The 14,473-nt window shown below is 37.1% G+C and overlaps 3 protein-coding genes across 4 annotated transcripts; all 3 read left to right on the plus strand.

Annotated features, from left to right (window-relative positions):
* The first annotated feature begins 4,187 nt into the window (after nucleotides 1-4,187).
* LOC149734025 (uncharacterized) lies at nucleotides 4,188-8,532 on the plus strand. Of its 2 annotated transcripts, XM_089880420.1 has the most exons (9): nucleotides 4,188-4,373; nucleotides 4,471-4,610; nucleotides 5,119-5,468; nucleotides 5,695-5,724; nucleotides 6,044-6,157; nucleotides 6,708-6,822; nucleotides 7,208-7,294; nucleotides 7,714-7,840; nucleotides 8,102-8,532. In XM_089880420.1, exons 1-9 carry the CDS (start codon nucleotides 4,265-4,267, stop codon nucleotides 8,386-8,388), a joined length of 1,359 nt encoding a protein of 452 aa, XP_089736546.1. In that variant the 5' UTR covers nucleotides 4,188-4,264; the 3' UTR covers nucleotides 8,389-8,532. The 2 variants fall into 2 exon arrangements, with proteins under 2 accessions (XP_089736546.1, XP_089736547.1); XM_089880421.1 differs by lacking the exon at nucleotides 5,695-5,724.
* A 155-nt stretch (nucleotides 8,533-8,687) lies between these two features.
* LOC149734026 (DNA-directed RNA polymerase III subunit RPC5-like) lies at nucleotides 8,688-11,796 on the plus strand. Its single transcript, XM_089880404.1, has 2 exons — nucleotides 8,688-9,019; nucleotides 9,160-11,796. The coding sequence occupies exon 2, from the start codon at nucleotides 9,235-9,237 to the stop codon at nucleotides 11,212-11,214; it is 1,980 nt and encodes a 659-aa protein (XP_089736530.1). The 5' UTR covers nucleotides 8,688-9,019; nucleotides 9,160-9,234; the 3' UTR covers nucleotides 11,215-11,796.
* Nucleotides 11,797-12,365: 569 nt separating this feature from the next.
* Nucleotides 12,366-14,296, plus strand: LOC149734027 (ornithine decarboxylase antizyme-like). Its single transcript, XM_089880438.1, has 2 exons — nucleotides 12,366-12,510; nucleotides 12,777-14,296. Exon 2 carries the CDS (start codon nucleotides 12,868-12,870, stop codon nucleotides 13,387-13,389), a length of 522 nt encoding a protein of 173 aa, XP_089736564.1. The 5' UTR covers nucleotides 12,366-12,510; nucleotides 12,777-12,867; the 3' UTR covers nucleotides 13,390-14,296.
* Nucleotides 14,297-14,473: the final 177 nt, after the last annotated feature.

The following is a 14,473-nucleotide window of genomic DNA, read 5'->3' on the forward strand; positions in this document are numbered from 1 at the left end:
GACTACACTACGCTTGCTGTAGTGACGCTTTAGCCCGCATATGGTTTGCTTTGGCACAGGTAGTGTAGTACCTACGTGTTTTGATAGGTATAGCACTGAATAGGTTATTGTTATGTTATTTTTGAAAGGGGTCAGGCTTAAAAGTGTTTTATTTGCTTTAGCTTTTTACGGTCTTGTTAACGTTTTTAAGGGCAGATCTAAAACTTGGTTTCAGCAAAAGTGAATTATGTTAAAAAGGATACAATACAAGTTGACCTTCATACTGTAGGGAGAGATTCATACCATGGGACACCTTTGGCACCTAATATCCCATATTTCCCAAAAACATGGACCATTCACTTAGACCTACTATATTAACATACTTGCATACAGTGTTGCACAGAAGTGACTTATTCCAATACTATGACTATCGCAGGCAGCAACCAACAAGTACACGTCATTTTTGGGCAAGAATATAGTTTACACTAAATCTCGCACAACGAGGCAGATTAACTTGTGGTTGCCTTTCGTCACTTCTCGTTTTACAATAAATTTCCCACAGCGCTAATCTTGTGCTTGGATACCTTATTTGGATGATACTTTACAATCCACAATACCAACTCCCAGGTTAAATAGTTACATTGTAACTTCGGCCGGTAAATCCCACTTAGTTTGGCTATGCTTGGTTAAATGCGTGCAGAGTATGTAAACAGGTATTTAAAAAGAGAAAATGTGCTTGGGGTTACAGCTGCTTATACTGCTCATTATAGTAAGTCAGGTATAATATGGTCCGTGGTTTTATAATCTATTTTATTGCTCCATATGAAATACAGAAATTTACAGAATTATATATATATAACTGTATATCCTCACAGCTATATAAGAGCGATGTTTTTGTTAAAAACGCGATTATGAAACATAGGACAATGTGTGCTAACGGTATCCATCTTATCCTACAATAGTAGATGTAAAATTAAGCAGCCGCAATATGGTTACACAGTGCGACCATAGTATAGTATGGACCTAATTAGATATTTAGATGATAACACGAGAGTACTGCAATGACTCGGCCCCGCACATCAGATAAACATTAAATGCTCATAGGCATAGTCAAAAATTTTATGTTGTTTGCTCTTATACCAAAACCAGTGAGATATATCGTTGCGTGTGTGAGGATTATTAAGTACGTTACACAGATCGGTTTACGAATTAGTTCCCTGTATAGGCATTAAATGAAGATTAGACAGTGTAAATGCGTTCATATAATACAATATTAAACTTGCGTTGAGCTGTTTAAAAGCGTGTGAGTTTTATCCGAAGCCATTGCGGTGCAAAGATTGTATTACAGCTCAGACAGTTTACATCCTGAATTATAAATAGCGTTACAAGCTGGCACGACGAAAGGAAATTGTTCAACTATATTCGAGTCAGGCACGAGAAGGTTTTTAAACCTGGCGCTGTGATATTTGCATTGTCGTTCGTAAACTTGGGACAAGGTAGCATGTTAGTTAGTCAGTGTTCCACAATATAGAATACAATCCTGTTATTTAAAGTAACGTATCTTGCCGAGACAAGAAGTTAGTATGAAATTTATGAAATTAATTTACCGGATGAGCGAAAATTACTATTTTTCATAATGCCCGATATAAAAGACGGAACAGAACAGTTTGTTTAACTGGAATGATAACTATATTAGTTATTGACCTAAAATATGATAGAGTGTAAATATGGCCATAATTAGGTAATAAAGAAATATAGGTGGTGTACTCTGTATATTTGACGTAGCAATTATACATTGACAGCCACGATATATTGATCTGTGTGTTGGGTATAAGGGAGTAAGGGTATGTGTAGCTAAGGGTAATCAGGGTATAATTAAGTAACATGTACTTCTAATCTAACACAAAATGAAATAATTCATTGTAAGTTATATTTGCAATAAATATGGGCGCGTATAGGTTTCTTGTGGCGTTACAAGAATTATTATGTTCGTGCCTAATTATTATAGTTGTTGTCACACGAAAACGTACAGTTGATTGTTTGAATGAATGGAACTTATTATCCTTGCGTGGCGAGGCAGCCACAGTCGTTAAAAACGTTTTTTGTTTCATACAGCTTGCTGTGCTCGCTTCCCAGTTGCCAAATATGTAACTCCTTAATTGTTCGTTTCCCCGAATTTCGCCCCTTGCTACCCTGTAAATATTAAGCAATAAATTTAAGTAAAAAATCAATAAATCATCAGGTATGGTAAACGTTAGGTGCAGCGCACAGACCTCATTATACAAAAGCGCTCTTCGTATATGAGCTCGTTAAACGTACCATACAGGCAGCTGTAAATATAGGGCAAGTCTACATATATACGCACGAAACAAGATTGCCAAGTTGTTGTGAAAATCGTGTGGTTTCTTTTTGTATGGTTTAAATATATGCATGTTTGTTGTGTCATAACGCGTCGTGTGTTTTGGTATATAGCTATAGCCATGTTTTCACGTCACGATATTCGCACAGCATTAAAAACGAAGCCTGTAGTTTGTATTAGTCACAGTTTGAGAATGACTAACAATTTATATAGTTGCATTAACGGTAGTAGTAGTAAATAATATAATATGTAAGCAAAGGGTTGCGTGTAGTGAGGCAATTAGTAAGTACTGCTTGATGCACAAGCGGTTTATTACGTCGTGGGATTTATATAAGATGAACTAAGAATCTCAATGGACAGGCTAAGATATCGATCTTTGTCGGTAAAATTTGTTATCAGCATAATTAGGCTTGTTTTCTAAAACTGCTCTTCCAGTATTTATTTGCATATCGACGTTTCCACGATCGTGCGTACAAATAAATGTTAAAACGGCTGGTTTAGAAAACAGGTGGAATATTCCCGGCAGCAACGGTGCATATAATTAGGCTTAATTAAAAGTTCCAAGACGGTACATTCCGGGAAAGCGCTTGTTTTGCGGTTGGCGTTCAGAGCAATTTATGCTCATAACTAGAATTAGGCGATAGTACACAGGGCCTAGGGAAATGTATTAAGTCAATATTCAAAGTACAGATTGCTTTCGCCTTTAAAGTAGGCAGTGATATGTACACTTACATTGGACTACAGTTATTATTCATTTAGACAAAGTGTATGAGTTGTATGTTTAGGGACGTATTCAATATGTAGTATTTGTACAGTAAGAGCATTTATAGTACAGCTAATAGTAGCCAATAAAGGTGTGTTATGTGAGTAGTTACTTTATTGAGTTATAAATGGCACGGGTCTTTTTAATTCTTGTCAATTTTATGTGTTTCTTTTTTTGCAAACTTATTGTTGTAGCATAGTATGGCCAAGTAAGGTGAAAACCATTCTTGCATAATATTCTATTTCCTAATAGTGCTTTAACCATCTTTTACGCTCTTGTTTTTAATTTTTATCGTACATTTGGTATAGTAATAACAAATAGATACAAAGTATATAAACCCGCATCCTCACAACCCTAAAGGCGCATTGTAAATTGTTAAAAACACAATTAAAACATTATGTGCGAACGGTATTTATCTTCCCTTACAGTACTATACTATGATATACCAGTAAAGGCGACGTGTTAATAATTGCTTTGCGGTAATATAGAGCTTTGTTCAAACATAAACTGCTTGAAATTATCAGCTACACTGATAAGTGTATCGACACTCAGCATATGGACGTTATTGGAATTTCGATAAACCTAAAATGTTTGTTTAAAATTTAACGACTGTCGTTATGCCGCTATATTTTGTCTTTTAGTTTTAACTATTATAAATTTCACTTCCGCAGTTAAAAAGTTACAAATATATATAGACCCCTTCTTGACGTTCCTTTTTGTGACAGTTTTAGAATAAATAAATAAATAAATAAATAAACATAACTTAATTTCCTCGCGTGGCGGGGTGGCTACAGCAGTCTTTAACACGGGATGTTCTGTTTCATTTACTCCGTGTTCGCTTATATACGGTAGGGTGGGGGAAGATGGGACACCTTTTGCACGTAATATCTAACTGTCCTGATCATGTTTTAAACAATTAACAACGGTCTATGGTGAGAATACGGTTTTATAATTCTTTGAATGTTCTTTGCTTAACACCGAATGGGATGAAAAAAAAAATAAAATAAAAAAGTGTCCCATCTTCCTTCACCCTACTATACATATAGTTACCACGTATTTAACTTTGTGGAAATAACATAATTTTTAATTTATCTCTTTCAATACAGCATATAACGTAAGTCAAATTTATTAAAACAAATTTTGTGACTGGAAACGAGGCGGAAATGACTTCACACGAGTCAGAAAACGCTTCAGGATTTCTGAAACCCGAAATGGAATCTCAACGTAGACATTCCTGGGATGGGAGATTTTCGACCAACAAGATTGACCTGGGTATGAGTCGTGTCCTATAATGCACACGTTTCTTAACCATATGCTAGCTTTTCGCCACCGTAATCGTAGAGACAAATAAAAGCTACTATTGTTATAGGTGGCGAATCGACTGTTTGCCGAAACGACTCGAAGGGAAGGCGCAGAAGAGAGCTTAGGAGATCACATGTGGTGACGGAAGCACCTGATGTGACATTGTTTGAGGAGCAAGATCAAAACAATGCATCAACTATTCCGACTGTGAGTAAATAATTAGCTATTATTACGTCATCGTGACGTAGAGTGGCCTAGAGGTAAATGATAAGTTACGCAGGTACGACTAAATGATAAATATAGTAAGGTGGGAAAAGATGGAACACCTTTGCATTCTGTTTTCTCGTCCCGTTTGGTAGAAAACAAAGAATATTCATAGAATTATAAAACCGTATCCTCACGACTCCCACAGACCGTTGTTAATTGTTTAAAACACGGCCGGATAATTGTATATTATCTGCTACTATATAACGCGACACCCTGAATCCTATATACAGCCCACCAAAAGAGCAGTAAGCGTTTATTATAGCGTCTTGCCCAACGTAGATATGCGTATATCAATATCAAGATATCGAGTTACGACATAAGCGCTTCATCACTGAGGCACAGAGCCGAACATATACGGTGTTCACACTATTTCTGCTTTTATCTAGATTAGAAGTGTGCCCTTTTACAAATGCAGTAACATACTCCCAAATGATTTATTTTACCCCAGAAAGATGACCCTACGCCAGTGGCAAGCGAAAACAAAAACACGAACAATCGCCCATGGGGACTAAGGAGGCGAATTACTAAGACTGAAAACCATTGCGAAAAAATCGAAGATTCAACTCCCGCCAACCAAACCGGGACCCCGAAAAGGCGAAGCGGCATTGCTAGTTTCGCAACCGGGAGTTCCCCTCGTAATTTGTGGCAGCCACAAAAACCAAGCGTCCGTTTCACCGATGTTAACGACTCAAACATCAACGCTGCTACCCCGCCAGACATGAGCTCAAGGTCTTTTAGAAACAGGAGAGCTACAGTTCATTATTCGTCGACTGGAAGACCGTCAGTGATGGAACGAAGGTATAGGTTTTATCATGGCCTACTGAAGATACCTTTAATAGGGTTCTACGTTTATTTTATACAGCATATAGAAAAGTCGTCGTGCTTATATAAATTATGTATGTATTTTAATCTTATACGCACATTACTCGATTGGTACACGGTCAAAGAAGGTACATACCGTGTGAAATTTAGTAAAGCCGTTGTGGATATATCGAATACCGTAAACTAAATTCATTTCTCAAAGGTTGCTACAACCCATCGCAGTATTTCTTGGGTAAGCAATTTAGCAACACTTCTGTCAAAGTTTTAAATTGCTGAAATGTTTGGCCGAATCTTAGTTTCCCCTTGGCTTAATTTGCTACTGTGTGCCTTTTATTGACAGAATTTATTTCGTTCTCATAACAAACTAAACCTCACCTTTCTCTACAACTAAATGCAAAATACTTATTTTAACTCAAGAACGAAAGCATCTTTTGCTATAACTTCTTTCTTTTGTTATTATTTTCGTTTGCCGTGTGTGTATGCATGGTTCAATAGTTGGTAAAATCTTGTTTTATAAAGTTAAAAAGCTAAAGCTATTGCGTAATCACCAGACATCCAGCAAGAATAGCTCTGGAAGCTAAAGAAGGCAAGGCATTGGAACAAACGAAGGATATTTGTAAAGATTATATTGTACACAGACTCCAACAACGTAAACTTGCCAACAGGTATTTTAATTTTTTTACATTTCAAAATTAAAACTATATAATGTTATACTAATGTATACCTATCCAAATTTGCGTGTTAGTGTTGTATACCATAGTTACAGTTTTATATGACGTTTTGTTATAAGAGAAAATAAATTCAAACTTTTTAATGCGAAAATTAGAGTTTTGGACATTAGTTTTAGCCCGAGGGACCATTCCTCGCTTCTTATAGCTGTCGTGCCGAAGTCCAAACAACCTATTTTCTGAACTACTTCGACACAAATTCGTTTTTTTATTTTTACTTTATTTTTCCATTGAATAGTATAGTACTGTGAGGCAAGATGGGTACCATTTGATTAGACTATAAGATCCCATATTTCGTAGTTGTGTTTTTAACATTTAACAACGCTATTTTATAGTCGTGAGTATATAATCTATTATTCCGTCGAGTTTTAATTTTGGTTAAAAAATAAATAATTCATCAAATATGTTTTGTTTTTGGCGATTACCCTAATTAAACAACGTTTAGGTTTTGTGTACATAATTTTAACATTTCAAATGACGTCATCAGAGTAAAAGTGACGCGACAACAATCAGCAAGTCGAGCGTTGTCTCGTGACGTCATTTTCATCGCCAGTGAACTAGAACGAATGCAGAAACACCTTTATAGTGACGTGTCGAAACAGGTTGGAACAATATTATTGTTATAACTTACCTCTGGTGCTCACACAGTTTATAAACCTCTTGTAATATGTTAGTGTCCAGTAACCATTGCACATCAGGGTCAAGCGTGTCCATCTCTTTTGAGCAGTCTTGCTGCTACCAATAATCTGTATATAATCCGCCTTGGGCAAGACTTAACGGTTATTTCTCCAACCCAGTGGTCCCCAATGGGTTGTCCAAATTGTCAGCCATAACAAAAACAATCACCCACAAAGTTGCATACGTGGTAACTCGCATGCGGACCCGAGGTGTATATGGAATAAAACACCCGTGTTAAAGATCGTCTTTGCTTCGCCACACGACCGAAAATGAGATTTATTGATACATTAAACTTTATATTTTATACAGATTGGAATCACATTACGATCAGAAGATGTTTTACGGAAAGTATTTTTTGAACTTGCTGGTGAAATTCTGACCACGGAACCCGTGACGGTAAAATGAGTTTTGTTTATAAGGCTTTGTCTGTCCGCCTTTAATTGTTCTTATGTTGTCTAATTGGCTTTTTAGGTTAGAACTTACAAGTCTTCGCTAAATAGAACAAATCAACTCATGTAGTGCTGTGGGGTAAAATGGGACGCCTATATCACATACTATCTAGATATCGTTGAATGTTCTTTATTAATTACCAAACGTAGAAAAGAATGAAAACGTGTGCCAACTTTCCCAATTCCACTATATATACATTAACGTTGTAACGAGGCTCGACACTGTTACCAATATGAGCGTATGTGGCCTTGGCAAGACACTTAACGGCGACGACCTGAATTGGACGTAGAAACGTCGGTCTTTTAGGGTCACAATTAATTAAAAAGGGCCAAAAGTTTCATCAACGACATGAAACATTTTTACAGATACCGAAAGAAGCGACCGTCAATGGTGAAACGAAAAAAGAAAAATCGCGCGCCTTTGTTTCAAGCGGCTCCAGAATAATCGAGATAACGTGGGGTCGTATTTGTGCCGTGGTAGCAATTGCTGGAGGTAATGAGAAGTTTTACTGTTTGTAATTGATGGAAAATGTTTAGTAGGTAGAAATGCATCTTACATGCACAGTAAACGATCTAAATGGCAAGTTTAAACTGCATTAATTCAATATATATAATCGACCCCAAAGTTACACTTGTGATAACTGGTAGTCGGGCACGAGGTGCATGAACCAATTATAACGACTGCCCGCTACGCCACGGGATAAATAATAATTTACGTTTATTCATTCATCTCTATACCATTCCTGTTTTGCAGGTTTATCCATAGACTGTGTAAACCAGGGACATTCAGACTTAGTTAACCAACTTATCGAATTTTGCGGTGAATTTGCAAGCGAGGAAGGTGTCTTGAGATGGATAGTTTCACAAGGGGGTTGGGAAACTCTGAGAGAAATGACTGATGACCATTCTGCTAGTCATACGGCCAATGACTACGGATATTTAACTCACATCTGTAATGTTGCATTAGCGTTGACCGCGTGTACCCTAGCAACAGTTTTGAGTGTTGTAGCGATTGCCAGCGTTTCCGACACTGCCGGATAGTTTGATACTTATTTTTATACATAAAATTGTGACATGTTACTGCTGCTATTGCATTGCGACACCCTTTTTACGTGCATTATTAAAGATATTTTCAGTCGTAAAACTGTGAACATAAAGTAAATAATAACTTATTTTCAAATAATCCACTGCTGTTAGACGTGGCTAGAAAGTTAAATTAATTAAGTGACTAGAAAGTTTAATTAATTAAAAAAATCACGAAAAAATGCTATGCGGATTTATTTAGGATTTCTATGTTTGCACTCACGCCGTAGATTTAGAACAGATGAGACGTAAGTGATGTAAGTTGCGTTGTGGTTACGTTGGAAATAGGAGAGCGGTGGCGGGCTGGTAGTTGGAAATTACATAGAGTTCTTAATAGTATTAGGTCACTCTCAACTAAATGTTGTATAGGATAATGTGTGTACGTAATATGGAATGCAACAGTTGTATTTTTTGGCGGGTTTATTATTGATGATATAGCAAGACCGTGTTGTATATATTTGCAAAGTTTGTGTATACGCAAATTGCAGCAAATACCTGTCAACATTTGTGCAACAGTGTGTTCAAAGCTTTGGTGTGTTAACACAGATGCAACTTTGAGACGGAAATTTGCGTTTAAAGTCGTCCTAAGGTAAAACAAATAAAAACCGGGACACTATTAACTTGTATAGTATGCTTACAGGTTGACACTTGACATACAAATCCCATTTGTAAACTTTATTCTAAATTAGCGGGATCGATTAAAGAGTATAATACTGTCCATTTCTTTAGTAACCAGGTGGACATCAAGTTTTATGGTCTAGTTTTAAATGCTGAATCGCCAATCTCATATTTACTTGAGTTATAATGGATAAGGAAGAGGAAGAAGATGATGAGGTTGTGGAAGAGATTGATGTCTTCCTCTCTAAAGGATTAAATGGGATGATAAACCTCATCCAGTACCCAGTGTGTAGCGCAAAGCGACAATATGCTGCAGACCAACGTAAGACTGCCCGTGTAAAACCGGTCCATAAAAAGCTTGAATTAGAAGTTGTGTTGGACGTGAGCAGTCCTAATTATGATCAGAGTAAAGGGGAACAGATTGCCCTCAATGTTGATGGTATTGGTGGTGAAGGGATGACTTATGAAAGCTCGGTGATGGATACACAGGTATTAACTTCAGTTGCAGTTCCTCACCATGGGAAGAGGTATGTAGCTGCTCTGGTTACTGAAGGCCAGTTACACTGCACTCCTGTGAGTGAGGTGCTACAGCTGCGACCTGGTTTTAAATATATGGATCGTGCGGAAATGAGAGCGCTTCAAGCTGCCAAGATGAAAGCAGCTGAATCTGGCAACTCTTCACAAGATGAAGCTGAAGATGCAAAAACTGTGAGTGTTCGGTTTAAAGGTGCGGAGACAGAAGCAGCTAGAACGGCACGTGAAAGGTCATATGCTGCTTATGAGAAGCGACTGTTTGCTGAAAAATGGGTGACAGCAAGCGTGCATTCTGAAAGTAATAGTTACTCTGAGCGCGAAAGGAACAGAATGATTTGTAAAGTTAATCCTGATTCTTTCTCGACATTCACTGAGATGACATTACCTCCATCCCAGTACCTTGCTAATATTGTTCCTACCTATTCAATATCTGAGGCTGAAGCATCAATCAACCCTGAAAACATTTTATCTTTAAGTAACTTAAAATCTATGTCATTAGCTGATCAACTAAAAGCCTTAATGAAAAATTCAAAGATAATTCACTTTTCTCACTTAACAACATTACTACCCGATGCCCCTGAAGCAAACGCAGTTGTCCGGTCTTTGCAATCCTTTGCTGTTCTTGTACAAGGCTGCTGGGTTGTTAAAAGTGACGTACTATACCCACCTGACACTGTAAGTTCAATATCTGGAATACCTTCAGAAACAATGTGTAAAGCAAGGGATTATATTTTATCCAAGTTTAATCTCTCTGAGTTCCTAAATAGAAAGGAAATCGTGCAAGTATTGAAAATGTCTGGGGAAGAAATTAAAGTCATGTTTGACCAAATTGCCGTCATGAAAGCTGGTAAAGGTTGGCGTTTGCGACTTTTACCAGACCTTCGTTTTTCTTCCCGGTTTCCAGAGGTTTGTGAACGCCAAGCAATGGTTTGGAAAGCAAGACATAAGCAGCTTGCTAAACATTTCAATGTACCCGAAGACACTTGTAACAGTGGTAAGACAAATGCACCAGATCCCCACAAAAAGAATAAGTTGGCATCGCCAAAAGAACCCAAAGCAACTATAAAGCGATCCCCGAAAGAGAAAAACAAAGCAAGCTTGAAACCTATTAAAAAAGAGCCATTTGATGACAAAAAATTTGCTGCGAAAAATGGATGTAACAAACCTAGTGTTAATAAACTGGAAATAAAATCTGAGAATTTAACAAATGGTGGTTCTGTCCAAATAAAATCAGAACTTGTTTCCCCATCTGCCAATAGCTTTACCCCAATGGATTATGAATTTACTGATACGGAAAAAGCAACCAGCTTTAAAAAGTTGTTGGAGAATACTTCAGCGTCTTCGGATTCCGTAAACGGGTTTCTTAATTCCTCTGTGGAACTCTTTAATAAAAATGAGACAGTACCAGAACCAATGGATACAAATATTCAACCCTTTATTAACCCTAGCAATGTTCAAATTGGTCTTACTGTGGATCAACATGGTCCAATCAATGTAGACGGCATTAATTCAACAGTTGCTTTAGTGGCTGATCAGGTTCGATTACAACTGTCTTCGCCAAAATCATGTCAGGACAATGAAAATATTTTTAATGGCAATAAACCACTTTCTAACCAAGACATGCAACATTAACGAAATCTTGAGGATTAAATCTGACATTTATAGAAAGTTTTTCAAAATTTCCATGTTCCTATGTTTATTTGTGCCAAGTCAGTTTTAATCCTCGTAATGTGATTTTTGTTTCATTTCTTATGTGCCACCTGTTCGTTGTTATGTTAAATAGTGTAGTGCTATTTACGCAATACTAAGTATGTTTATCATGTTTGTTTTCATCACGAACGTTATTGGTTGAATAAATGATCGTCCATGTTTCTGCCACGTGTTTTGATGGATGACATTAAGGATCATTTTGGATAACAATCAAGTTCTATACTTGTGCGGATCAGTGTCCTGCTGAGTGTCCTGCACATACACATATGTTAGCAGCGATGAGCCGTGAACCATTGCCCCACGGTTACAGCCATGCTTGCTAACTAACCGTGGCGTCGTCCGGCGCCGTGGCGTAGTGGTTAGCGCGCCTGCCTCTAACCCAGAGGTAATGGGTTCAAGGCTCGTCGCTGCTACCATTGTGGGCGTATGTGTCCTTGAGCAAGACACTTAACGGCAATTGCTCCAACCCAGTGGTCACTAATGGGTTGTCCAAATTATCAGCCATATATAAAAATGAAAAAAAATCCCAAAAAAATAATCACCCACAAAGTAACGTACTTGGTAACTCGTAAGCTGGCGCGAGGTGCACACCCGTGTTATAACGACTGTCGTTTTCCGGCCACGCGAGGATAAAGTAAGTTACATTCATTCATTCAACTCTGCCACGGCGCCGGAGATTGGTTTGTGTGATTTTCAGTTTCCAGTGTCGTGGTAAGGCAAAGAATACGGGCCCGACAAAAAATGTGGGGTAATAGACCAAGTTAGGCCTAAACCTCAGGTCCTATGTCGTTCACTATTTACAAGCGATGTAAATGCGCCACTGGTTCAAGTATTGTATAAATTACTTTCGGGTTTAATAAACGGGTAAAATGTGTATTTATTAAGAAGCATGCCAACTACGGTATCTTTGCTTAAAATATGTTACCGCAAGGTGACAGTATAGACAAGGAAAATTTATTACGCATCTTCGTGTCAGCTGATCGGTCACGTGACGTTAATTGTGCAATTGCATGCAGAAGCAACAAAACGTCACGTACGGTCAATTTCCGGATAGTGATAGTCAACTGTCGTGTTGTTTTCACTGTCATTTTGTGGAACGTGTGTTGGCAAGTTGTTTCCAGCTAGAATACGCAATAGTATAAGTAGCTGGAAAGTTAGTTTACAAATTAATAAACACGAACGTTGCTGTATGACTTATACGAACGTATCAATTCAAAGGTGTTAGTTTGTTTGTTATAATGTGCGTTTTTTAAACTATACTGTCATGCCTACTTAGTTTACATTACAAAATTAATGTATAAGGTATTTGCGTACAGAACAAATTTTCGGTTTATGAGTAACTGAGTTATAAATAAATGTATGTTTAATATAGACAGGTCCATTTGTGACAATATCGGTTTGTATAGCCATAAATAGAGTTTACCTTTTAACTGTGTGCTGTCTATGTAAAATGTACCAAAGTTTGTAATTAAATTTTCTCTCAGAACTGAAGTTAAACAACGCCATACAACACACAAGCAAAGATAAATTGTTTATTTATTGATATGCATACTGAGAATAATAGTAATTACCGATATGAAGAAAAAGAGGAAAAAGCAGGCTACTTTACCATCCTCTCCTCTTTCTTGGCTGGATCACAAGGCAACGATCCGGAGGCGGCCGAGCCTCGGCAGTGCTCCTGACGTCCTTAACAATAAACACAGTAACTCCAGCAGCCTTAAGTTTGCAAACCAACTACTCAAAAGCGTAAGCAACCAAGGACATGAAATCAAGCTGAAATCTTTCATTCGTAACATTACCGAGAAAACAGTTGTATGTTGGGATACTGTCGCTATCGGCGAACGGTTGTACGTCCATGTCCCCATAAATGTAAATCGTGATAGCTTTGTCGCTTTGCTGGATTACGCTGAAGAGGAGCTTGAGGTCTCACAGGTTGTTGTGTGTATTGATGCCAACTCACAAGATCTTCCAAATATGGTCAAAGCGTTCCGATTCATGGGTTTCGAACACATCCACCCAGATGATCCATCAATGAAAGTTTTGAAACAATCCAGCGACTTACAAGGCTTCCGATATCTCGGCTATGATCTTGACTAACTCATGCTGTATATAAATACCTAACAGGGGCGTGTTCAAGGGTTAAGCAGGTCTAGACAACTTTTCAGGAAAAATATGGCATAAAATAAATGAGCTTTATTGCACTGTCCATCTCTTATTTACGTGCCATTTGAAAATATGTTTCCTAATTAAACCTCCCTTAAATTCCTGGATACCCCCTTCTAACTTGCATATGTTGTGTGTGATGCAGAAACTGTTTGGCCCTTGTGACTGTATTTTGTACATAGGTTTTTAAAAACACAAAAAAGAACTGTTTACTTAAGAGTTAAGACGAAATGATAACAAAAAAGTTACACAAACTGTTTGATTAATTCGAATTATTCTGAAATTATGGATTCACCTAACTGACTTCAACACTTGAAAACATCAGTAAAGTTTTTCTGTATGTACTGCATTTGTATGTTTGGTTTGGTATTTAGAGATACTGTTGCATAAACTTGCATTATCTCAGCGCGTGGTGTGGCTGCTTGTATTCTGATAGATTTAAAAATACATAATTATTTAAATATAGAAGTAGTTGATTTATTACAATAATATTTACTGTTAACACTTTTTACATAAAGCAGTTTGTATAGTGATAGTAATAGTAGCAGATAGTTTCTTTAAAAAGTTTAATATAAGTTAAATATTTTCACTTTTTCAGAGTATAACTGTGTGTGGTAAGTAATCTGTAACAATGCGTAAATAAATTTTCATGAAATTTTAAATATTAGAATGTTTCTCCATTACAATCAAATTATTTTGTTTTCACTTAAGGTACAAAGTAACTCCATTTTAAAAAGCAAATGCTATTTTGTGTATTACTAACAATCTTTATTGTGGTTGTGGTGTATATGAATGTTAATCTGGTAATAATTGGAATGAATAAAATGTGGACTTATAATAATTTGGAGTTACTTGGTCAACAGAATGTTAAGATAGATTGAAATACTTGAAATTAAGAGGCACCTTAATGTATTGAGAGCATTTGTAGTGCGTGGCAAATGCCACTAACCTTTGCAGTTTACATTAGGTGGGTGATAAGTCTTACTGTCCAGTGGCAAAGTCATGGCATTTGCAGATA

The sequence above is a fragment of the Ciona robusta genome, chromosome 7, assembly GCF_009617815.1.
Source record: "Ciona robusta chromosome 7, ASM961781v2".
Lineage (NCBI taxonomy): Eukaryota > Metazoa > Chordata > Ascidiacea > Phlebobranchia > Cionidae > Ciona > Ciona robusta.

Coding starts and splice junctions, on each gene's coding strand:
- LOC149734027 (XM_089880438.1), top strand. CDS start 12,868: ATGAAGAAAAAGAGGAAAAAGCAGGCTACTTTACCATCCTCTCCTCTT.
- LOC149734026 (XM_089880404.1), top strand. CDS start 9,235: ATGGATAAGGAAGAGGAAGAAGATGATGAGGTTGTGGAAGAGATTGAT.
- LOC149734025 (XM_089880420.1), top strand. CDS start 4,265: ATGACTTCACACGAGTCAGAAAACGCTTCAGGATTTCTGAAACCCGAA. Junction 4,611..5,118: donor ATGCATCAACTATTCCGACT/GTGAGTAAATAA, acceptor ATTTTACCCCAG/AAAGATGACCCTACGCCAGT. Junction 5,469..5,694: donor CCGTCAGTGATGGAACGAAG/GTATAGGTTTTA, acceptor CATTTCTCAAAG/GTTGCTACAACCCATCGCAG.